The sequence below is a fragment of the Cajanus cajan genome, chromosome 7 (assembly GCF_000230855.2).
Source record: "Cajanus cajan strain Asha chromosome 7, NIPB_CcT2T_4, whole genome shotgun sequence".
NCBI lineage: Eukaryota > Viridiplantae > Streptophyta > Magnoliopsida > Fabales > Fabaceae > Cajanus > Cajanus cajan.
In genome coordinates, this window is record NC_138523.1 from 25,914,436 (window position 1) to 25,941,300 (window position 26,865).

Below are 26,865 nucleotides of genomic sequence, written 5' to 3' on the forward strand. Positions count from 1 at the left end.
GGATTAGTGTTTAGTCCACTTGCTTAAGTCTTTTAATTGATTCGTTCCAGCCACCTTTAAGGTCTCAAAATAGGTCAATAATGGTCTTAAGTCCAACTCCAAAAAGCATAGGTATTGGTCCAAGTCCACAAGTCTAGCAACAAGTCCTTTTTGGTCAAAAATTTCTTTTTTTGTTTTTTCTTTTCCTTTCTTTTCACGTCATTTTCTTTTATACTTTGGGTCCAAATTTTTTTTTTAATGTTCCGCCCAATTGTTGCTTAGGTTTTGCACTTGTGGGTGGAGAGAAATTAGGTCAAATTTTAGGAGAAGGAGAGGAGGACAAGTGGCGGTTTCTTAGTGGTGCTTAGGGAATCTTTTGAGTGGAAATTGATTTGTACTATCTAGTACAAGTTGTTTTGCACAAAATTTTCAGCACACCTCTTAGATTCTTTTAGGGTTATTAAGCATCAAATAAAGACCATAACAAGTGGAATGCAAGGGAAAAGTGGGCAGCAATTTTTATGCATGTGCAAGGAAGCATTTCACACATGGAAACTCAAAAATACAAAGAACATGCTAGGATTAAGTAGCATGCATGAATGACTCCTAGATGGTAGCTATATGTCACGCCCACTATATATATCATGCACTATGGTATTTTTTTTGTTCATGTATTCATGCAAAGGTGTTTGGCACATACATGGAATTTTGAAGACAAAATATAGGAAACAAGACTTGACAAAACTTCAAAAGATTCAAAAATCAAAAAGCATGTTCATCATGTTAATATGAGACTCAACCTAAAAAATAGGAAAGCATGGAAAACACCTAAAAATGGAAACCTAAAATGTTCAAGAAAGGTTCACAAGGACAAGAATATGAACCCAAAGCATTCGGCCATTCAAAGAAAGGCAAAAGGGGAGACAAAGACCGAATGAAAAGAAGACACAAAGACAAGGAAGACAACGTTTACCCTTGATGATCCTTGGCTCTAGATACCACTTGATGGAGTAGTTCCTTCCATGGATGATGATAGTGGTTGAAAGGAGACTCCTTGCCCTTGATCTAGGTTCACCAAGGGGTAGACAAAGGAATGTTTTTGTGGGACAAAAGGGAGATGGGCGTGAAAGGAGGTGTTGGGCGGAAGTGTTTGGTGAAATGGTGTTTGGTGCTCACAAGGTTGGCTCACTCCAAGTGTAGGTGGAGGCCACTCTAGGGTTTCACTCTCCAAGGGTGGAGAATGAAGGGGGCTAGCCGAAACTAACCTAGGGACTAAGGATAGATTTTGAGGCACAAAAGGCTCACTCAATATCATATAATCCAAAGTATTTACAAGTGGTGGGGTGTTGGGTATTTATAGGAGGGGAGGCATCTAGGGTTGCATTTGGAGTGTGCATGGCCGAAATTCACAAGGCAAATGCACTCCAAATGACATGCCAAATGAACCCTAGATGCTACTTGGTGACCAAGTTTGGAATCTATGGGTCTAGATTGGCTACATCAAGGTGTATGATATGATTATGCAACCTTTGCCCTCCACTTGGGCCTAAGCCTTTCTATCACCAAAAATAGATCCAAAACTCACCAAAAATGCGTCACCCTTCTAGTGTAATACCCTAGCCCAAATTAAAAACCTAATCATCTAAAGCACCCCATAATACAAGGGTAAAATAGGAAATACAAAGAAAATAAATCCTATGACTAAAATACCCCAAAATACAAGGGTAAAAATAGAAAATAAAATAAATGCTAAAAACATAGGAGCTAAGGTCCAAAAATGGCCTCACTATCCCATTCCTCTTGCCTCCTTTAGTATATCACCTCTTGGTCTTCTCGGCCTTAGTGTTATTCCATCAAAGTCCGACGTGATCGGTGGTTTCTTCTTGTTAGCGGCGAACTGTGTCATGAAGAGCCGACTAAAGACATCAAAGTCGGTGATTGATCGGTCAGGGAGACCACTAAACCAATCCAGTGCTACTTTTTTGAGTGTACCCATGAATAATTTGCAGCAGACTTCCATACTTCCTCCACAAATCAACATTTGAGCGCGGAAATTCGTCAAGTGCTGACTGGGATCCTGAGTTCCATCAAAAGGTTCGACTTGGGGAATCCGATGATCCCTCGGGATGGTCTCGGCCTCTATGGCCTCTGAAAAAGGTCGAAAATCCCTGGGGACTTCCATCATGACATCTTCCTCCATTCTCCTCCCTCAATCCGTTGATCAATGCCATCATCTCCTCCATGGTAAGGTGTTGTGAGTCGTTGTTGGATGTGCCACCTCTCGCCATGGTAAAGTGCGGGTTCTCCTGTGTTACTTGGGGCGTAGGAAAAGTTTCACCGTAGCTCCACGATGGGCGCCAAAATGTTCCGGCCAAAGGGTGGACTAGGGTTTCTGCCTAGGTCAAACCTCAAAGCCAGAGCATTCAAAAGTGTAATCTGCCTTCTCAACTCTAGGATTTTTTCTTTTATAGTTTCTTGTTTACGGGCTTTATGGGCCCCGAGAATGTAGGGATTTCCTTAACCGTTTTGATCTGGCTAATATTTGGTGAGGGACAGTGGGACCTTTCCCTTGCTATCGGGTAGTCCCTGTATGCGAGAGTTGTGTCAGCCCCCGACCGACCATACCCGTACTGAGGGTACAGTCGGGTATTGGCCGAGTTGGTTCTTGTAAGCGAAAGGAATCGGAAATATACCGACCAGGTTAAGTAGAGAAACCAAGTCGAATAATAACCGAACCACTCTTAGAGGGGTGATCGGCAAGAGCTACAGTCGGCCTGACATATCGGCGAGAGCTACAGTCGGCCTGGCATATCGATGAGAGCTACAGTCGGCCTGGCATATCGGCGAGAGCTACAGTCGGCCTGACATATCAGTGAGAGTTACAGTCGGCCTGACATATCGGTGAGAGCTACAGTCGGCCTGACATACGTAGTAAGCAGGTCGGAATCCGACCTGGACCGTACAAACATAATTACATGACTATATTTTCACACAACCTTCCATAACTAGTAAATACACATAGCCCATAATAACATAACATATATATAACATAATATATTTTCTCAACTCTTTCTTAATTTAATAAAAACACATTTAATTATTTCCAAAAACATATATTATTATTTCCAAAAATTCTTTCTAATTTAATAAAACTCTTTCAATTATTCCTCGAAAACATAGTTTTATTAATGTTATCTATTTTCAAAAAACTAGAGTGTTACATATCCCATCTATGGATCTGCACCAACATCTTAACTAGTTTTCTCAATCACCTATAATGTTTCTCAGACTAGACATTTCAAAGTACACTTTAAAAGAGGGGAAATTCATATAATTTATTTTGAGTTAAAAATATTGTCTTATAAAAATACTTAATATTTATAAATGAAAAACTTATATTTGATATCCAAGTAAGATATTTTATTATAAACTATTTAAAACTCCTTGGAAAAAAATTATTTACATGTTAAAATTCATTATTGAAATTTAAACTAAGTTATTAGATTAATATACATGAAAATTTCTAACATACATTTTGAAAAAATTGTTTGATGGTGATAGTAGTGCTTTAAAGCTTTTCAGGTGCCCTTATTGAGATGGAAGAAATATCCACTACTTGCGGCAATGTGCATGTTTGTTACTTGGGCATTTGTTTGTCCTATCGCATTTTTCCTTCATATGCAGGTTATGTTCTATAAATAATTGTGATTTTTAAAGATCTCTAGCTTTGGATGATCATGTATCAACTTTTATGCACACAACAATAATCACTAAACCTTCTAGCAAGATTTAATTGTTGGTTTTGTTAGATTCATGATTAACTATTTGCAAACACTAATTAGAATCATCATGAGTTGTAAGTGAGAAATTAAGTTTATGAATTAAAACAAGAAACGTGAAAAGAATTTTTTTTTATTATTATTATTTATATATTACTAATACTAATTCATATAACGTTGTCCAGACTTTTGTGTTCAAGAAGCCAGTTGTCTTTCCAAGATCATTGGTTTTTGTTGTTGTATTCATTAGCTTCTACTTTGTAGGTATGGCTTTGTACAAGGTAAATATACATTTAGTTTCTTTGAGAATATTTTTGTTTCCAACATCAAACTTTTGGTTCAATATACACATGTACCAAATATAAAAATTTTATTTGTTTTGCCTAGGATATACCTGACATTGAAGGAGATAAAACATATGGCATCAATTCTCTTCCAACACGTATAGGTTTGAAGCGGGTAAGCTTTATAAATTTCAATATCTTAATAGAATTGGTTATCCTTTCTTATTTGTCCTTTGATTAATTGTTACTAACTAATCATTATTAGGCATTTTGGATTTCGATTTCCCTTCTTGAAATCCCTTTTGGAGTTGCACTACTAGCAGGAGCAACATCTTCTTCTCACCTTTGGATAAAAATCATAACGGTAAAATACTTATGACAAGTATAGGTTGCAATTATAGGTGTTATATCCTTATTCCACTTAAGAAGTTATTTCTATCACATTTACCATAAAGAAATATTTGTTATGCACTTGAGAATGGAAATGTGATTTCGATTAGCGAGGGTTCTAGAATATATAACTAATGTCTTACAATATCTTAGTTGTATCTTAAATAATTTAAATAATCTTATATTAGTATCTCAAAGGATTAATTTTCTTTTTATCATATATCATGAATTATTTTTTATTTAATAAGAAAAAAAATGTATTAATATAATAGAGCTTTTTTTTTAATCTTTTGTGACACATCAATATTATTACAATTTTATTCCTATTTCTAGAAGAAAATATTTTAACTAATGATTCTTATAAGAAAAATTACTATCCAACAAGTTAGACTATATTTTTAATAAGAAAATATAAGGAAAAAAAATAAAGTAAATGCTCTAAGCTAAGGTTCCCAAATGTAAGTTGGAAAAATAATAGAAAGTGCACACAATTTCTTTCCCCTTTGAACCTCTTTGTATATACTAAGATTATTGGAGTGTTGTAGATTCTGTTTTTATTTAATATTTTCAACTTATGACATGTCTATTGTTTCAAGAGAAAGCATTTGTCTATTGTTTCACATGTTGACATAAGTTAGTATAAACTTGTTTAAACCTTCCAACCATACTTTAACTTTATTTGGAGATAATATTTTAGGGTTTCGGACATGCTGCTCTTGCTTCACTCCTCTGGTACAAGGCCAAATCTGTAGATTTGAAAAGCAAAGCATCCATAGCATCCTTCTATATTTTTATTTGGAAGGTAATTTTCTTAAAGACTATTTATCGTTTAAGGATTTTGGTATCAAAATTATCTTTCAAAAGAAAAATCGGCTAATTTTGTTTCCCTGTTTTAACAAATAAAGTTGTTAGTTTTTTGCTCACTTCCAATTTCTAGCTTAAGTACAAAACACAACGCTAATTTAGCAAAATTGAAGTTATAATTTTTTTTAAATATGTTTTTGGTTTCTGTATTATATTACTTTTTTTGTTCATACTGTGACACGCTCTACCTTGCATTGCATAACACATAATATAATATAAAACTGAATAACCTCAAATATAATAAATAGACTCAAAATTTACACAGGTAGAGGATTACTTTGTTAACAGAAAATAGACATGGAAAAAGTAAAAAATTACAAAAGAATTAAAAATTAAACTACTTAAATTAAGTAACATGGATCAAATCCTAACTAGTCCTAACTAATTTCCCGATATCACATGTCCTACCAAAGTAAAATCCAATATTGAGAACTAAGTCTCATCACCGACATTGTTAACACCATGCTAATGATTATTTGCAAAAATCACAAGAAGGCAACACAAAAGAAAAGGGAGTGAGAAATACCTCCCTCTGACTCATGGTGTAGGAATGCAAACCAGTTAGTCAAACACAAACAACACATATAATATGATATAACATACACAATTACACATCATCATCATACATAGCTCATCCATAACAGAATAACAGATATAATTATAATGCCTATGTAATGGACACAAACTACATGTTATCATACATGTGATACCGATAAAAACATCACACTTGCGCATTGCTTCTAGTGACACACTAGAGTAATTTAGGAGTACATGTCAGGTCACACCTTCTGCGCACTCTCACTAGAAAGACATATTACCAGGATCAGATCGGGATAATTAAGTCTTGCAAGATATCTCATGCTCACGAGGACAAGACTAGGACTTTCAAAGCAAGTTATCCCCAAGGTTTGTAACGACCCGCCGTGGTCCCTACACTTAGTGGAATCGCATTACTACTAGTGAACTAAGAGAAATATTAAGTTGAATAACTCATACATACAGGTATAGATAAGAATAAAATAACTAATTTTTTTTTTAAATACAAAATAGAACGCCATATATGTACGGTCATCCCAAAAATAATATTTCCTATTACCTGTCAAGCACAGACAAAACTGTTACCCAAAATGGTAACCCTAGCACGAGGATCAAACTCCCTGTCTCGCAGCGGTCACCTCAAATCCAACCTAGCCCTGACCTGCTCCCATACCAAGTATGATCATCGCAGTTCCACCACATGGAAACAGAAGGGTAAGCTAGAATTCACAAATCAATCATACAAGTATAGAACAATAATCTATACTACATAATTGTCCAACTATCAATCATATTCATAGAGTCACACCAAACACTCTATCCAATACTACTCATGCATAAGATACAATCCACCAATCATGAAGTCAAACACCACACTTCATCATATTAATAATCATGCAATAAATGCATCTCATGGCAGATATCAATGCATATCAATCATCTAATGCGTCGTCACGCATACACCTAGGAGATCTTCATAACAACAAAGCTGTATAAGTGACATTCCATCCTACCGAAACCACCCCAACCGTTTTCACGCCCAATGCGCCCACTCGATCACAGCTAAACAGGATATAATCCTCGCTCGGGTTTACTCAAATGATGTCACTTACACAATTGGAAGTCCAGATCCACCGTCAGTGATAGCAAAACTAGGAGAAGTGAAAGATGTTCTTCTCCACGGATTTGCTTAGGCCGGATTTTCTTCAATGGATTATGAATTCTTCAACTCAAGAACACTTGCAAGCTATGAACTCACGGATGAACTCAACCTAGAACTAGGAGGGAAGCATCCAAGCTCAAGCATCAATGGAGAGCACACTTCAAAGAGAAGGATTCTAGGTGAATTCCTAAGGCTTTTGAAGATGAACTCAAGGAGACTTTGAGAGGGAAACTCAGCACTATGGCTCACAAATTTCATTAATCATTCAAAGTGAATACAAAAGGTGAAAGAATGGCTTAAGTATGCATGGAATTGTGACCCATAGGTGCCTAAACTAAAGCCTCACAAAATGGCGCCTAAAGTTTGAATTCAAATTTGAATTTTGAATTCAAACTTTGGTGCACATGTGTAAGTCCGAAAATTTAGGTACCAAGGTGCATTTAGGTGTGATTTGAGAGTCATTTAGGGTTAATTTGAGTGGCACATGTTCAGCCACCCAAGGTGCTTAACATGTGACTCAAATGTAACTTAAATGACTTCCAAATTAAACCTAATTTAACCTAATTAGCATACTTTAGTATTCCTTGTATTTTCCTATTTTAATGACCTAATTACATTGGTCAAACAATTACAATGGAAAGGAAAAATTACAAGAATGAAAATGAGCCCAATATTGGGTACCAAAAGCCCAAAGGCCCATGAAGCCCAAAACTAGGCCCAACTAGCCTAAAACCTAAAATGCTACTCTATGTGGTCCAAAATACAAGACCAAATTATATGATACCTATACTAACATGATGTATACAAAACATATGAAAATAGCTATAACAAAATATGGCCCATGAAAAGTTCAACTTGGGCCTTCCCAGGCCCATCAGGCCCATTGGGCCCTGACTGGCCCAAACCTTCATGTCTAGCCAACTCCTCTTGGTTCTTTGAGTATGTCACCTCTTGCACTCCAAAGCATGATTCCATCAGTCAGGTATAGCACAGCTGGGTACAAGCTTACCACGACCTTGGCATGCATAACCAAGTCAATTATAGAGTTCGCCCACCAACTATCCGCAAGGATCCACGCACCTTCTCGAGTACTTGGTTAAGGGAATAACCTTTGACCTCATACCCCGCTCCAACACTAGCTAAGGACTTAGAGGAGACTCACCCAACCCAGTGGCCTATCCGAGTACCACTCTCCCAAATCCAGTGGCCTCCCTGAGCACCACTCTCATATATCAGTGGCCTATCCAAGCACCACTCTCAAGAGACTCTTTGTGAGCTCTTCCAGTTCGAAAATATTTTTCCTCTCCTCAAGTCCTAGGCTAGACTCATGCCATAAGGCATCACATGCAATTATGCGTCACACATCATACATGGTCTGCCCACCATCATGATCAACAATCATACACATGTCATAAGACATCACATGCAATAGTGCATCATACATCATAAATGATCTAACCATCATTATGATCAATAAACATACCCATATGAACATATACACATGTCATATCATATTCGAACATTCATAAGTATCATCACAAAGCATACATATGAATCACACCTCACTATACATCATATATCATACATACATGATCTAAAACTTCAACTTTAAACATGCATAAGCATCAATTCATTCATAAACATATTCACGTTCGGCGTAGCCTGAGCTCGCCCAGCCTAATCCCAACTTGAGAGTCCTAAGACTCATCCACGCCCAGTGCGTTCAACTCACGATCGGTGTCCTTGAAACAGAGACTCCTAAGAGTATCCACGACTGACGCAACCAAATCACGTCTGGCCCAACATCCAACCTGAGAGCCCTAAGCTCTTCCACGCCTAGCGCGCTCAACTTGCTCCTGGCCTAAATCCCAGTCAGAGAGTTCAAAACTCTTATCCAAACTAACAAATTCAGCCACATGCAAACACAAAACACAATGCATAGGCTCCATACAACTTAAAATAAACTTAAATCTCACATGCATCCAACCTATGCATCAAAATCCTCCTTTTTCTCAAAACCCCAAAAATGAGATTTTCTTCAATCCATCTATGGATTCTCAACATTCATGCACCTATTGGGTCTCTAAACTCACATGCAACCTAAACAACAAACATTCTAGCATCCCTCACCTGAAGGTTGGCTCAGAATAGCCAACAACTGTGATGAAAAAGAATTCCCTTCCAAAGCTCAACCCAGAACTTCAATCCTCCCAAAGCAAGCTTTCTAATCTAGTGACCTTCTCTCTAAAACTTCTCTCTAAAAACTCATTCTCTTGAAGGCCCCCCAACCCCTATTTATAGACATTCCGGAGTGGTCAAAACGGCCTGTTCTCCTTCAGTAGTTTGGAATGGCCCGTTCCAATTTGGGAACGGTCCGTTCTGGCTACTGAATCAGTTTTTTTTAAACAACGTTACAATACTCCCCAACAAACAAGAATTTTTGTCCCCGAAAATAGGTCTACCTGAAAAGAGGAATGGATATTGTTCCTTGAACTGACTCTCCTCCTCCCAGGTAACCTCACAAGTAGCTGCATCCCAAACGATCCTCACCAAGCTGACGGACTTGCCTCAAAGCTTCTTCAACATGTGATCAACCACAGCTACCGGTCTCTTCTCATAGGTCAAGTTCTCTCTAACTTGCACCTTATCCATCTCTACCACTTGACTCGGGTCTCTAATGTAGTTCCTCAACTATGAAACGTGAAACACATGCTCTCCCTCTTCAAATTCTAGAGGTCTCCTCCTCCTATCAGCATAGGATTTTTATTGACTCTGGGTAGCCCTCAACCTTTCTTGAATCTATCTCACCATCTTAGTAGTCTAAAAAACTAACTCTGGACCAACCATTACTGACTCACCTTCCTGATACCAACATAATGGAGTCCTACACCTCTACCATACAAAGCCTCAAAAGGCGCCATGCCAATACTCGAATGATAACTGTTATTGTAGGTAAACTCTACCAATGGAAACACCTCCTCCCAACTACCCAGATGATCCAACACACAAGCTCTCAAGAGATCCTCCAATGACTGAATTGTCCTCTCTGACTGACCATCTGTTTGTGGATGATAGGCGGAGCTTAACCTCAACCTCATCCCTAAAGCCTGATGCAGAGTCTGCCAACCTGGAAATAAACCTTGGATCTCTGTCAGAGATAATACTGGAAGGCACTCCATGCAACCGTACTATCTCTCTAATATACAACTGTGCAAGCCTCTCCAAGGACCACTTCTTGACAGGAAGAAAGTGCGCACACTTTGTCAACCTATCAACAATCACCCAGATAGAGTCACTGTTCCTAGCTGTCCTAGGCAACCCAACCATAAAGTCCTTAGTGACACTATCACACTTCCACTCGAGAATCTCCATCAGCACGAAGCTCAAAACCAACTTCCCTCTCGGTACCAAGCAACCCCAAAATCCTCAACAGCTTTGGATCCTATAATTGCTTAGTTCCCATCTGTGTCAAGAACTCATTAGTTATGGTGATCATACCACAACTAATGTGATCTTGAACAACCTCCACCTCTAGTCTCAAATCTCTGTACTGCTCAATCAGTTGCAACTCCCTAATCATCATAACCGATACATGAATGGATTTCCTACTCAATACATCTGCTACCACACTCGCCTTCCCAGGATGATACATCAACTGGAAATCAAAGTCCTTTAGGAATTCCATCCACCTTCTCTACCTCATATTCAACTCCTTCTGATCACTAAATACACTGAATCTCGCACCATACAAATAACGCCTCCATGACTTCAAAGCAAACACCACAGTTGCAAGCTCCAAATCATGAGTAGGATAATTCCTTTCATGAGTCTTAAGTTGCCTCGAAGCATACCCTACTAATCTCCCTTCCTGCATCAACACACAACCCAACCCCTGGTGAGAAGCATCATAGAACACATCAAAATACTCACCAGTGTCAGGTAACACCAAAACTAGAGAAATAGTCAATCACCCCTTCAATTCTTGAAAACTCTGCTCACAAGCGTTCATCCAAACAAAAAGCTAATCCTTCCGAGTTAGTTAAGTCAAAGGCATTACTATTCGAGAGAAACCCTATATGAATCTATGATAGTAAGTCGTTAACCCAACAAAACTCCTAATCTCCGTAACAGTCCTTGGACGCTCCCACTTAATCACAGCCTCCACCTTGACTGGATCCACTAAAATCCCCTCTGCCGATATCACATGCCCCAAATCCCACCTCAGACAATCAAAACTCACACTTGGACAGCTTGGCATACAACTACCTCTCCCTCAGCACCTCTAAAACCAACCTCAGATGCTCACGGTGATCCTCCAAAGATCTAGAATACACCAATATATCATCAATGAAGACCACCACAAACCTGTCCAAGAATGACCTGAAAATCCTATTCATGTAATCCATGAACACTGTTGGAGAATTAGTGACACCGAAACGCATCACTACGTACTCACAACGACCATACCTAGTCCTGAAAGTAGTCTTCGGTATGTCACTCTCCTTTACCCTGATCTGATGGTATCCAAATCTCAAATCAATCATCAAAAACACCGAATCTCCCCTCAGCTGATCCATCAAATCATCAATCCTTGAAAGTGGATACTTATTCCTTATCGTCAACTTATTTAGTTGCCGATAATCAACAAGCAAACGGGCCCCACCATCTTTCTCTACTAACAATACCAGGGCACCCCAAGTAGAAACATTGGACCTCACCATCTGTTTCTTCAGCTCTACCAACTCATCTTGAACCATCGTATAAGAAGCCAATGATATTGGTCTTGCATTGTCGCCACCGGCCCGAAACGGGCTTTCGGCATTCGCGAAGGATGGTTGGACTCGTTTATTTGTTTAAAAATATGGATTGCTAGAATGACGTATTCTCAAACTGAGACCTTGTCAAACGAGCAATTTTATTAAATGATTCACCAATCCATATTAATCCCAAGCGGGACCCTCCATGGATTAGTGGTTTTCGCAAAAGGAGGGGTTCGTGGAGTCGCCACCAATGTTTTACTCAAAACATTGGAAAAAGGGATAAGGCAATTGATTTTATAAATCAACTTTGGCCATTACAACCAGAGTTGGGTAAGGGAGTCGGTTACGCGTGGGGAAGGTGTTAGCACCCCACAGCGCCCCTTTCGGGTTCCCTATGACAGATTATTTCTAAAATAACAGTGTAAAATTACTAAATTACCCCTATTTATTATAAGCGATTATACTTTAAATATCTACATGATGACAATTAAATATGCACACAGAAAGCAGTAAAAGGAAGGATTTAAGAAGAAACCTCTTGAAGCGTGCTTTTATATATTGAGTAAAACTGGGAAGCTTTTTGGCGTTCCCTCGCTCTACAAGCTCGCTCGCTCCTTCCTAAAAACTTTTGACTATGGGAATCCAGAGGATTTCCCTTCGACTAGGTTCGAATCTCCAAGCTAAGTGCTCGGAATTCCAGAACTTCGTCGGATCGACTCCCAGAAAGATTTCTAGGGCAGAACACTGCTCAAAAACCCCAGAATACTCAAGGAGGGAGTCAAAACTGAGTGTGAAAGTGTGGAATGACGTCCAATTGACGTCATATTTATAGGGAATAGGCGCAGTACGGCCTACAGGGCCAATACGGCCGTATTGAAATTTTTGAACTTCAATACGGTCGTATTGGAGTTCAATACGGTCGTATTGAAAGTAAAAAATTTCAATACGCCCGTATTGAGTTCGCAGCGGTCGTATTGAAGTGTCAATACGGTCGTACTGACTTCAGTACGGCCGTATTGAAGCTTCAATACGGCCGTATTAAGTTCAGTACGGCCGTATTGGGCTTTTTCCCTCCACTTCCTTATTTTTTAGCTATTCTAAGACCTCTAGACCTACAGAGAACCCTCCTAGGGCTTTCCAGGAGTCCTTCTGGCTGATTATCCTTCAGTCTTCGAGAGTCTTCAAGCTTTATTTCCGACCCGGACAATTTTAGGGGTCTACAGCTGCCCCCCCTTTACTTAGTCGGACGGCCTTTTGGTGTATCGGCTGACAAGTAAAGGAGTTGACCCAATTGTCCGGGTATTGTACCGACCTTCTGACTTGTAGCGTCTTCCGGTGGAAAAATGTTGAGTAGCCTCTCCAGGTGGGTGCATACCTCGGCGCTTTTGACATCCTCGGTAGCTGAGTTTACCTTCTCCAAGGTCAACTTCACTCGCCGCCCGAGCCGGAAGTTGGACATCAACGCGCCTCTGATGACGCTGATGGTTGAGTACCGCCTCTCCAGGTTTAGCTTCACTCTTTGTTTGAGCCGGAAGCTAAGTACCCTTGCGACGACGGTAGCAGTGTGAGTTTTGCCTCTCCAGGCCTAGTCTCGCTCTTTGTTCGAGCCGGAAACTAAGCACCTTTGCGACGACGGTGAGCAGTGTGAGTTTCGCCTCTCCAGGCCTTGCTTTGCTTGTTGCCCAAGCTGGAAGCTGTAAGTACCCGCCTCTCCAGGCTTAGCTTCACTCTTTGTTCGAGCCGGAAGCTAAGTACCTTTGTGACAACGGTAGGCAGTGAGTACCCTCTTTCCAGAGATAGCTTCGCTCGTTGCTCGAGCCGGAAGCTGCATACCTCCGTGTTTGTGACGACGGGGTAGCGTGAATATCTCCTTTTCAGGGATTTGTGATGATTTTGTCTCCACAGTCCACGATGCTGCTTCGACGGTTGTTTTTTGATTTTGTGCCACTAGGGGCTGGATAACGCAGGGATCCGTCTAGGGGATGTGCAGTTACTCATAGGTTCCTGTGCCCCAACTTGCATTGCATTGTTGGTACCCTTGGGGAATTTCTGACTCCTTGGGGTATAGACACAAAGATGCTCTTTCTGATGTGAGCGGTGCCTTATGATTGGCTGACGTCCTTTCGACGTTGGTGGAGTATCCCGGTTATCCTTGTTCGGGTAACTCTTTTTGATTTTCTGATTTTTTGCTGCCTCTGTGTAGGCTGTTATCCACTGGGGATTCTGGATGTTGATTTTGTCTCCACAGTCCACGATGCTGCTTCGACGATTGTTTTTGATTTTTGTGCCACTGAGGGCTGGATAACGCAGGGATCCGTCTAGGGGATGTGCAGTCATTCACAGGTTCCTGTGCCCCAACTTGCATTGCATTGTTGGTACCCTTGGGGAATTTCTGACTCCTTGGGGTATAGACACAGATGCTCTTTCTCTCTGAGTTGAGCAATGCCTTATGTTTGGCTGACGTCCTTTTGACGTAGGTGGAGTATCCCTGTTATCCTTATTCGGGTAACTCTTTTTAATTTTTGGATTTTGTTGCCTCTGTGTAGGCTGTTATCCGCCAGGGGATTTTGTCATTGGTTGTGATTGGCCTCTTCTGTTAGGCAGATCATCTTGATGTTCAATGATAGGCTGAGAGCCGGATCCCGCTTGGGGAATGATTATTGATCTTTTCGATTTTTTCTCTTTTTTGAAAGAGTGCCTCTGAATAGGCGAATTATCTTGATGTTTGATGATTGGCTGAATGCCGAATTCCTCTTGGGGAATGGTTATTGATCTTTTTGATTTTTTCTCTTTTTGAAGGGGTGCCTCTTGAGTAGGCGACTGGGGATTTGAAGTTCAGTGTTCGGCTGAGTGCCAAATTCCGCTTGGGGAATGGTTATTGATGTTTTTTTGATTTTTCTCCTTTTGCAGGGATGCCTCTGAGTAGGCGACTGGGGAATGTGGGATCTTATGTATCCCAGAGTATTATTTAGGAAGCCTCTGCAGGCTTAGCCTTACTCAGCGCTTGAGTCAGAGAGCTATCTTCCACTGAGGAAGTTTTAAGTCCTTTGACTAGATATACTGCTTGGGTGATCGTGCTTCCATTGTGAATGTCGTCGATCTTGCTTTGATAGCTCTCGCTGGGGATTCGTTCTGTGAGCTTGAGTTGAGGTTTCTCTGGGGAGTATTATTTCTGCGAGCCTCTCCAGGCTCAATTATTCTTTGATGTGGAGTATTATTTTGGCGAGCCTCTCCAGGCTCAATTATTCTGAATGAGTATTGTTTCGGCAAGCCTCTCCAGGCTCAGTTATTTCTGAGAGAGTATTATTTCAGTAAGCCTCTCCAGGCTCAGTTATTCTGATGAGAGTATTATTTCAGCAAGCCTCTCCAGGCTCAATTATTCTGTACAGTTGGGGGAGTATTATTTCTGCAAGCCTCTCCAGGCTTTAGTTATTCTGAGGAAGTATTATTTCTGCAAGCCTCTCCAGGCTCAATTATTCTGAAAGAGTATTATTTCAGCAAGCCTCTCCAGGCTCAATTATTCTGAGAGTATTATTTCGGCGAGCCTCTCCAGGCTCAGTTATTCTGAAAGATGTGAAATCTTTGTCTTTTTTGTCGACTTTTGACTTTTTCTGTATGTTTGCCTTTTTTGTCATTTTTTGGCTTTTTCTGTATTTTTGCCTTTTTTGTCATTTTTTGGCTTTTTCTGTATTTTTGCCTTTTCTGTTGTTTTTCGGCTTTTTCTGTACAGAAATGTCTCAGTTATTTTGAGAGAGTATTATTTCGGCGAGCCTCTCCAGGCTCAGTTATTTTGAGAGTATTATTTCGGCGAGCCTCTCCAGGCTCAGTTATTCTGAGAGTATTCTTTCGGCAAGCCTCTCCAGGCTCAAGTTATTTTGAGAGAGTATTATTTCGACAAGCCTCTCCAGGCTCAGTTATTCTGTGGGAGTATTGTTTCGGCAAGCCTCTCCAGGCTCAGTTATTCTGAGAGTATTCTTTCGGCAAGCCTCTCCAGGCTCAGTTATTCTGAGAGTATTCTTTCGGCAAGCCTCTCCGGGCTCAGTTATTCTGTATGACGCTGTTGATTTTCTGAATCTTTGCATTTTGTTTGCTGCTGTCATACACAAGCAATTTTATATTTTTTCTATTTTTATGCAATTGCCTCATGATGAGATCTTTGAATGTGCAATTAATGTGCGCGATGCACAAAATGCAAGTTTAATTATTTTATTAATTTGTTGTTTTTTTAGAAAAAATGAATGGTTCCCCCTATCCTCTTCTTCTTGGAGGAATTTTGTCATCGACGTGAGGGAGGATTTCTGTTATTGCCGATACGGCCGTTATTCACTTCAGTATGCCCGTATTGTATTGAAAATTTGTTCATAACCCTAATTTTGGTACGGGCGTACTGAACATGATACGGGCGTATTGTTTTTCTGAAGTTTATATTTTTTATTTTTTTGTTTTTTCAATAAACAGAGAATAAGTGATCTTCCATTACACCTATCATCTGTATGCATGTATGCAGTATGATGCACCTAATTCTATTTGATTCTTTTTTTTCAAAAGAATTAACCGATGCGTTTTTGTGTTTGGATTTTGCCATTCCTCCAGACGGACTGTGCTCTGCCGATTTCTGTTACCGAGGAATGATGCATATTTGATTTTGGTGTCATCAACCAAATGATTCTTCCCTTTCTTTAGAAGATGTGTCAACCCTCCTATTGACCACTATATCTCCATGTTTCCACTAGATTATTCAAAAATCGTTGGGACAAGAGAGAAAAGAAGGAAAGGATATATTTTCAAAAGTTTGTGTTTTAGAGGGGATTATTTTATTTTTGAAAAATTGTTTTTGTAAGCATGGATGGCCAAGGTAGGCTTATTGTGTTTAGGTTTGTTTGTTTAAACACTTATGAGGTTAAGCACATCTTTGTTATTAATGATTGTGCTTTGACAACTTGGATAGCTTTTCTTGAGCCCCTTTGTTGAATTCAATTGATGGTACCATCATGGATTTATTCTGTTTTTTTCTTTTTTGATGGCTCTTACTTTTGCCTAAAACACCCATTTGTGGTGTCTTAGCGGGCTTTTGTTTTTATTCATTATTTTGTAACCCTAATTTTTGCCTAGGTCACCCTTTTGTGGGATTCCTAGCGGGTCTTTTGGTCTTATTTTGGCGCAGTCCCCTTTTTGGGTTTCCTGCCGAGCTTATTATTTTTAGGATTTCATGATGGCACTTATTGACGCCAAGAAAAGGTGCTCCAAGCTGTCATACACACTTCCACATAAAAATGATGTGGGTTTATTTTTATTAAGATGATTTTAACCTCATTCATGTTTATTCAAACAGGGTTAAAATAATGTGGTCTAGAATTTTATTGCAAGCGAGAAAAGAAGCAATAAAGAATTAATGAAGAATGATTTTATTATAATCATAATGGAAACATGTGCCCTATCGAGGCTCGGGGGTCGGGCTGTCCCCGAGGAGTGATCTCTAATAGTCACTGAGTCTATACATCCCTATCGGAAGGAGAAAAACATTTTGACGACGACGACCGGCCTTGACGCTTGTGAACCGGCCTTCCTAAAGATCTGGCTTAAAGAACGTCGAGAAGGATCTTGATTCCTCTTCGTTCTTTGATCTTTGTTAGGGTTGTATCCTAACCCTTGTTTCCCCGGATTTATCCTTGATAATGGGTAGCTCCGGGATTCCTTGGGAGTCCTTGCCTAATCCTTGTCCTGGCAAGTATCCGTTCTTGGTGAGCATGGAGGCTACCTTCTTCATTTCTCGGGGAAACGTTTCGACATTGGCGATTTCCAATGCTTGGAAGGCGGTTTCTAAAGCTTCCTCCGCTGCATCCACGTAAGGTATGGTGGATGGTTTGCTGATGAGTATGTCATCTTCAGCTTGTACAGTCACCAGTTTGTCACCCACTATGAACTTGACTTTCTGGTGGAGCGTAGAGGGTACAGCTTTCGCATCATGAATCCAAGGTCGGCCGAGGAGACAGCTGTATGCGGGAGTAATGTCCATCACTTGGAATTCGACATTAAAGATAGTGGGTCCAATTTGGATTGGAAGATTGATCTCTCCCACCACTTCTCTTTTAGATCCATCGAAGGCTCGAACGATCATGTTGTTGGCGCATTTGGACTCCCTTGATTGCCACTTGATCAAGCGTTCTTTTGGGCATCACATTCAAGGAAGATCCATTATCCACCAAGACTTTTGCGATGTGGTACTCCTTGCACTTTACAGAGATGTGCAAGGGCTTGTTATGATTCGGTCCCTTGGCGGGGATTTCTTCATTGATGAAGGTGAGGTGATCATTAGCCTTGATGTGACTAACAATCCCCTCAAACTCGTCTTGGGAGATAGTGTGCGACATGTATGCCTCGTTCAAGACTTTCAACAGAGCTTGCCGATGCGGTTCGGAGCATAGGATCAACGACAACAGAGTAATCTTTGCTGGCATCTTATGAAGTTGATCCATGATGGAGTACTCGCTCTGTCGGATATATTTTAACAGTTTGTCTGTCTCCTCCTTGGATTCCTTATTTTCCTCGGTTTTTTCCTCTTTTTCTTTCCCTTTATTCTTGGGAGTTTTGTCATGAAGATCTTCGGGAGTGTAGATCCTGCCACTCCTAGTCATGCCCCCAAGTCCAGCGATGTTGGAGATATTGCTGTCGGCAGAAGAGTGGATGTCGTATATCCACGGCACAGCCTTATTTGATTTGTAAGGGAAAGGCCTTGGAACTGTGATCCTTAATGGTGTCGGACCTTCCCCTTTATTCGTCTTGATTACCAACAACGGAGTTGATGTGCGCTCGCTTGGCGCGGTTGTTGGCTTACACTTGATGACGAACGGCGTGCGATCCATTTTTGAAAATACGCATCGATTTAATCCTTTCTTTTTATTTATGTTTATTACTGAATTACTAGGAGGGATGTATGAAATGAATGATTCCTAGATCCCTCCATGATCTATATGCATGAGATGATGATGTTGAATATGCATGCATTGTGTTTATTGAACTAAGCATTATCATGTTTTTAGGATTTTCCTAAGATGATGCATGATATTGCTTGGTTTGGGTAAATACATATTTTTTCTTTTGAATATTTTGTATCTTTTTTGTATTTTTTGGGTGAAAAGGGAAACTACCTATATGAATGCAATGAAGGTAGATGTTAACACCATGTACTAGAAGATCCTTATTTCTATTTATTCTTATTTTAATAGAATAGGAATGTTGTTTGTTTAAAGAATGCAAATGTATGCTCATACAATGTCACATAACGAATGCACAAACAATTCACTCATCCACGAACAGTCACGAGCGAATCACGAGGTAGGGGTCTCCTGCAGAAAAGTGCATATTCAAGGAGGATCTAACTGTTCTCACTTGGTCAAAGGCCCCCAAGGTGCCCCCATTATAGGGACCCAATTCCTCTCGTCGTAGGTCGATGGAAAGCTCCAACGCACCGTCGGACTCAAGTTCATGGTTATCACCTTGAGTGATGTTTTCCGACAACGGTCTCATAGGCTCCTATAAACCCATCAACCGGCCGTACTAACATCCACTCCCTATGGATTACCACTCATGCCCCCGGGTATAGAGGGAACTGTTGTGTGCAAAGGTTTGTGTGCAATTTTTATTTCAAACAATTGCGGAAATTTAAACAAACAACAGTTATTTAAAGCCAAATATATAAAGCATGTTATCATACAAGCAAGGGGTAATGAAGTAATTTTAACCTTTATTTGTTAAAAATAATCTGTCACTAAATGGGACTGACTCTCGAAGCTTCCCCAGCGGAGTCGCCATCTGTCGCCACCGGCCCGAAACGGGCTTTCGGCATTCGCGAAGGATGGTTGGACTCGTTTATTTGTTTAAAAATATGGATTGCTAGAATGACGTATTCTCAAACTGAGACCTTGTCAAACGAGCAATTTTATTAAATGATTCACCAATCCATATTAATCCCAAGCGGGACCCTCCATGGATTAGTGGTTTTCGCAAAAGGAGGGGTTCGTGGAGTCGCCACCAATGTTTTACTCAAAACATTGGAAAAAGGGATAAGGCAATTGATTTTATAAATCAACTTTGGCCATTACAACCAGAGTTGGGTAAGGGAGTCGGTTACGCGTGGGGAAGGTGTTAGCACCCCACAGCGCCCCTTTCGGGTTCCCTATGACAGATTATTTCTAAAATAACAGTGTAAAATTACTAAATTACCCCTATTTATTATAAGCGATTATACTTTAAATATCTACATGATGACAATTAAATATGCACACAGAAAGCAGTAAAAGGAAGGATTTAAGAAGAAACCTCTTGAAGCGTGCTTTTATATATTGAGTAAAACTGGGAAGCTTTTTGGCGTTCCCTCGCTCTACAAGCTCGCTCGCTCCTTCCTAAAAACTTTTGACTATGGGAATCCAGAGGATTTCCCTTCGACTAGGTTCGAATCTCCAAGCTAAGTGCTCGGAATTCCAGAACTTCGTCGGATCGACTCCCAGAAAGATTTCTAGGGCAGAACACTGCTCAAAAACCCCAGAATACTCAAGGAGGGAGTCAAAACTGAGTGTGAAAGTGTGGAATGACGTCCAATTGACGTCATATTTATAGGGAATAGGCGCAGTACGGCCTACAGGGCCAATACGGCCGTATTGAAATTTTTGAACTTCAATACGGTCGTATTGGAGTTCAATACGGTCGTATTGAAAGTAAAAAATTTCAATACGCCCGTATTGAGTTCGCAGCGGTCGTATTGAAGTGTCAATACGGTCGTACTGACTTCAGTACGGCCGTATTGAAGCTTCAATACGGCCGTATTAAGTTCAGTACGGCCGTATTGGGCTTTTTCCCTCCACTTCCTTATTTTTTAGCTATTCTAAGACCTCTAGACCTACAGAGAACCCTCCTAGGGCTTTCCAGGAGTCCTTCTGGCTGATTATCCTTCAGTCTTCGAGAGTCTTCAAGCTTTATTTCCGACCCGGACAATTTTAGGGGTCTACATGCATCCAGTACCAGATCAATGCTAAACACAACATCACGCATAGGTGACAATCCCGGCACATCATCTGGAAACACCTCAAGAAACTCAGTAAAACTCTCAATCCCAGTGATGGCCCTCTCCGTCTCAACATTCAAGGTGACAAACAACATGAAGCACTCAGCTCCATCTCTCATCAACTACTCAGCCTGACCCGCTTAAAACAACACCTCATCCTACAACTAAGGAAATACCAACTCTCTTGAGCACAATCTATAAGGATGTGATGGGCAGATAACCAATCCATCCCTAAGATTATGTCGATATCCACCATGAGCAACACAATCAGGTTCACTCGAAACCTCTTACCAAACACCTCTATCGGGCATCTCACACACATCTCCGATGTCACCAAAAATTTGAAGCCAGATTAAATACATACAAATCAGCGTGCCATGCAAACACTGACAACCTAATCTCCCCACACAATCAACAGAAAAAAATAAAAGTGTGGCACCGAAATCAAACAGGAAAAAAACATCCTCACCTGCTGCCTTCCCCTCCCTTTTCACCAAATTTGATGAAGTGGAAGCCTTTACACCTGATAAAGAAAATTACTCTCCCTCAACCGTAGGCCTGACTAGCCTCGGGGCACTCCAGATTGAGTCGGTGGCATTTGACAATCTCTGAAAAGGTGGCCTAGCCTGCCACATCTGAAAAAACATTTCCCCAAATGTGAACAATCTCTAACCATGTGGGTTTCTCCACATCTGTAACACTGCACTGACTGTGCTCCACCTTGACGAGTAGCAGGACGAGGTCCCTTACTAACAACACTCCTCTAAGACTGAACATGCCTGTCTTAGGGTCCTCTCTGCAAACTTTCTACATCTCCAAGCCTCAGGTACCCCCTAAGAGTAGAAACGACCCAGATGCTCGAACCTCATAGCATAATATGGAACATACATGCTCCCCTACTGCAGTTCCAGCCTCCTTAGCATATCTAACACTGTTCGAGAAATACTTCTCCAAGAAAACTCTCTTGAAGCAATCCCAATCTACAACCACACCTCTACTCTCTATCATCTACCTGGTTCCTCTCCACTAGTACACAATCTCGCCCGCCAGCATGTATACTGCATAGGCCAACTTCCTCTTCTCAGAAAATCCCAAAACACTGAAGATCTTCTCATCTAACACAACCAAAAATCTGTCACATCGGGATCTGAATCCCCCTTGAATTGAGGAGGCTAACATTTCCTGAACTCTGCTAAATCTCTCCCATACTAAGAGACCACCGATCTAGCTGCCTCAACTGCAACTCTACCCGCCTCCATCTGAGAAAAGTGAGCACTTTGCTGCTGCATCACCGTGGCCATCATCTCCATAGCCCTGGTGATCTGATCAAACTGAGGCCTCACCATACTAAAAGAATTCAAACATTCTTTTACAAACACTTCACCACTACAACTCCCCAACACTAACACATATCAGAGATATGACACAACAGAAACCTAGAAGGATCACTCCTCACAGAGTATCCCAAAAGAATCGACCGGCTCTGATACCATAAAAGTGTAACGACCCGTCGTGGTCCCTACACTTAGTGGAATCGCACTACTACTAGTGAACTAAGAGAAATATTAAGTTGGATAACTCATACATACAGGTATAGATAAGAATAAAATAACTAATTTTTTTTTTAAAATACAAAATAGAAGGCCATATATGTACAATAATCCCAAAAATAATATTTCCTAGTGCCGGTCAAGCACAAACAAAACTGTTACCCAAAATGGTAACCCTAGCACGAGGATCAAACTCCTTGTCTCGCAGCGGTCACCTCAACTCCAACCTAGCCCTGACCTGCCCCCATACCAAGTATGATCATCGCAGTTCCACCACATGGAAACAGAAGGGTAAGCTAGAATTCACAAATCAATCATACAAGTATTGAACAATAATCTATACTACATAATTTTCCAACTATCAATCATATTCATAGAGTCACACCAAACACTCTATCCAATACTACTCATGCATAAGATACAATCCACCAATCATGAAGTCAAACACCACACTTCATCATATTAATAATCATGCAATAAATGCATCTCATGACAAATATCAATGCATATCAATCATCTAATGCGTCGTCACGCATACACCTAGGAGATCTCCATAACAACAGAGTTGTATAAGTGACATTCCATCTTACCGAAACCACCCCAACCGTTTTCACGCCCAATGCGCCCGCTCGGTCACAGCTAAATAGGATATAATCCTCACTCGGGTTTACTCGGATGATGTCACTTACACAATTGGAAGTCCAGATCCACCGTCAGGTATATCACAGCTGGGTACGGGCTTACCACGAGCTTGGCATGCATAACCAAGTCAATTGTGGAGTTCGCCCACCGACTATCCGCAAGGATCCACGCACGTTCCCGAGTACTTGGTTAAGGGAATAACCCTCGACCTCATACCCCGCTCCAACACTAGCTAAGGACTTAGAGGAGACTCACCCAACCCAGTGGCCTATCTGAGCACCACTCTCCCAAATCCAGTGGCCTCCCTGAGCACCACTCTCCCAAATCCAGTGGCCTCCCTGTGAACCACTCTCATATATCAGTGGCCTATCCAAGCACCACTCTCAAGAGACTCTATGTGAGCTCTTCTAGTTCAAAAATATTTTTCCTCTCCTCAAGTCCTAGGCTAGACTCATGCCATAAGGCATCACATGCAATTATGCGTCATACATCATACATGGTCTGTCCACCATCATGATCAACAATCATACACATGTCATAAGACATCACATGCAATAGTGCATCATACATCATAAATGATCTAACCATCATAAGCATCAAATCATTCATAAACATATTCACGCCCGGCATAGCCTGAGCTCGCCCAGCCTAATCCCAACTTGAGAGTCCTAAGACTCATCCGCGCCCAGTGCGTTCAACTCACGCTCGGTGTCCTTGAAATAGAGACTCCTAAGAGTATCCACGCCTGACGCAACGAAATCACGTCTAGCCCAATATGCAACCCAAGAGCCCTAAGCTCTTCCACGCCTGGCGCGCTCAACTTGCGCCTGGCCTAAATCCCCGTCAGAGAGTTCAAAACTCTCATCCAAACTAACAAATTCAGCCACATGCAAACACAAAACACAATGCATAGGCTCCATACAACTTAAAATAAACTTAAATCTCACATGCATCCAACCTATGCATCAAAATCCTCCTTTTTCTCAAAACCCCAAAAATGAGATTTTCTTCAATCCATCTATGGATTCTCAACATTCATGCACCTATTGAGTCTCTAAACTCACATGCAACCTAAACAACAAACATTCTAGCTTCCCTCACCTGAAGGTTGGCTCAGAATAGCCAACAACTGTGACGAAAAAGAATTCCCTTCCAAAGCTCAACCTGGAACTTCAATCATCCCAAAGCAAGCTTTCTAATCCAGAGACCTTCTCTCTAAAACTTCTCTCTAAAAACTCATTCTCCTGAAGGCCCCCGAACCCCTATTTATAGACATTCCGGAGTGGCCAGAACGGCCTGTTCTCCTTCAGTAGTTTGGAACGGCCCGTTCCAATTTGGGAACGGTCCGTTCTGGCTACTGAATCATTTTTTTTAAACAACGTTACAAGGTTGGTTCCCAAGCTTTTTCACAAGGGACCTTTCCTGACAGTGTATTCATAACATACCCTTTCAAAAACATTTTATGCATATGATGCATGGAAAACATACTCTACATAACATTCACAAGATTTCATAATCTCACATTTAACACATTCATCATGTCTCATTAATCATCACATGCCTTTATATATTAATCAACAAAGTTCAATTCACATCCATATCAGTATTACACATTACAAGAGTTATAACATAGGGTTGAATAGTGGAACAATATAAGAATTACAAGTAGGACAACACCTAGTAGCAAACTCCCTATGCCTAGCACGAGTCCTCTCTAGAGGACCACACTGGTTTCTATCTGAATTGCACCCGAAATGACCAAGTTCACGCCCAATGAGAACACCATCGAGAGCTCTCCAAAGTGTCCACGTCCGATGAAAGTCAACTCACAGCAAAAGATTTATAGGGAACCCTTGGAGCTTTCATGCCCCATGAGGATCATCCCATGCCCGCGTGAGAGACCCCAAGAGAAGACCTTGCTTTCAGCCTTAATGACACCCGACGCAACTCAAGTAGCACCCATCGACGTATTAGAAATAACACACATAGCAAAAAAGGCATAATTGTAACTTGCATATCAATTCACCAAAACATGCCATTCAATGAGTAAAAGTATTATATAACGAGTAATTAACATCCAATATCATCCAATTCACATATACCATTACTATCCTTTCCCTATCATCACAACAAGTTCCCTTAGAGTTTCCCATGGGAATCCACAAGGACATAAATGATGTAATTTTCCATCCAAAACATGAAATTAATATTCCATTCAAACAACTCATGCAATTAATTATGAGTGAGAAGAATAAGGAACAAAATAGAAACACTAGGGGAAACACCTCATTCATAGGCACACAACATACACAGGAATAGGGATCAATCCCACTACCTGACATATAAACCCACACCCAGAACGAGATTTCTCACTCCTCCTTACCTTATTAAGTAGAAAAAGATGGGTGCATAACTCCAGGGTGATCTCCTTCTCTTTCAGGTCCCCCAAGCTCTAAAGCGTAAGCACGTACATGAAAAGTGAGAACGTAAAAATTGATCAACTCTTTTTAAAACTTAACCTCTCTTTATAACTCTCTAGTTGAAACATACTAATCATAGTTATCCCAAAGATTCATTCCCTTATTAATAAAATATTATATCATCCTTTAATAAATACCATATATTATATTCTAAAATATATTATATAATTAAAATAAATATTTAACAACTCCTATTAATAAAATAAAAATATCAAAATTATTAATAAAATATTTATATTATCTTTTATGAAAAACGGGATGTTACACATAAAGTTATTTTTTAAAAAAATCCTTGTCCAATTTACTTATTTTTTTTAATATTTTGATCCTTGTTATTTTAATTTATTTGTTATATATATATATATATATATATATATATAGGTTAGTCTTTATAATTTCTTGTTAATTTTGAGCTAATCCATGTAAAAATAAATTGGAGGGGACAATTATTAAATTATCCACATATTACAAGGATAAAAACAAAGAAAAATGAGTATATTAGAAAGTAACAAAGACCAAAATAATTTTTTTTTACAAGTATCATTTAAAAAATGATTTTATAAGAACAGAACAAAACATATATATTATAGCACTGAAATTATAATTAAGTTTATCTTTTAATATGAATTTTGGTGACTATATTAATGGTCTAAATCAAATATCAGTCTAATTTCATTTTTAGGTAAAAAATTTATCACTATTTAAAGCGTGGAATGTACTAAGATGTGAACTATTGCTAGTTTACCAATATATTTGTTTTCAAATTGTTTGTAATAATTTTATGTCTTTTTCATACAAAGTGGAACATTTGTTGTCTCTTTTTGCAGGTATTAAGCATGGAGTACTTCCTCATGCCTTTTATTAGATAAGGATGTAGTTGAAGGTTAAAACAATGTTCAGAACATATATATATATATATATATATATATATAATAAAAGCGCTCATTTTTTGTCTAAAGTTTATTAAAATGGTAAAACTAGATAGACATGTGTTCCTAGATAATAGTTATTGTATCTCATTAATATTTCTCAAGAACCATTTAGACTTTCATTTAACAAGATATTTGGATACAATAATGGAAAACCCTTTGAACATGTACAAAACAATGTACACTTACTTCTCGTCAAGTAAAAGGGAATTGGACATTTATATCTAATTTTCTTCATTGGATGGTGAACTCATTGCACAACTTAAGACAACTTGGTCAAATTATTAAAATGTAAGTAAAAACTATTATTATCATCAAAACATAGGATTAAATTTTATGGGTTCGACATTTCATATGTCTTTTGTTCAATGGTTTAGAGTTTAGAAAACATCTCATTTTTTTGTTCATTTATTCAAGTTAAGAGAGGTAGTCACACATCATTCTCTCT

At 39.8% G+C, this 26,865-nt stretch overlaps 1 protein-coding gene across 2 annotated transcripts in view; it reads left to right on the plus strand.

Moving 5' to 3' along the window:
- LOC109791815 (glycinol 4-dimethylallyltransferase) overlaps positions 1-26,645 on the plus strand; it is a 78,027-nt gene extending 51,382 nt beyond the window's left edge. For both annotated transcript variants that reach the window (XM_083059464.1, XM_083059463.1), the window contains 6 exons: positions 3,562-3,663; positions 3,944-4,039; positions 4,146-4,217; positions 4,308-4,406; positions 5,130-5,234; positions 26,316-26,645. In XM_083059464.1, the coding sequence (XP_082915590.1) occupies positions 3,562-3,663; positions 3,944-4,039; positions 4,146-4,217; positions 4,308-4,406; positions 5,130-5,234; positions 26,316-26,357 (516 nt within the window). In that variant the 3' untranslated portion in view covers positions 26,358-26,645. The remainder of the gene's footprint in view (positions 1-3,561; positions 3,664-3,943; positions 4,040-4,145; positions 4,218-4,307; positions 4,407-5,129; positions 5,235-26,315) is intronic.
- The last annotated feature ends 220 nt before the right edge of the window (positions 26,646-26,865 follow it).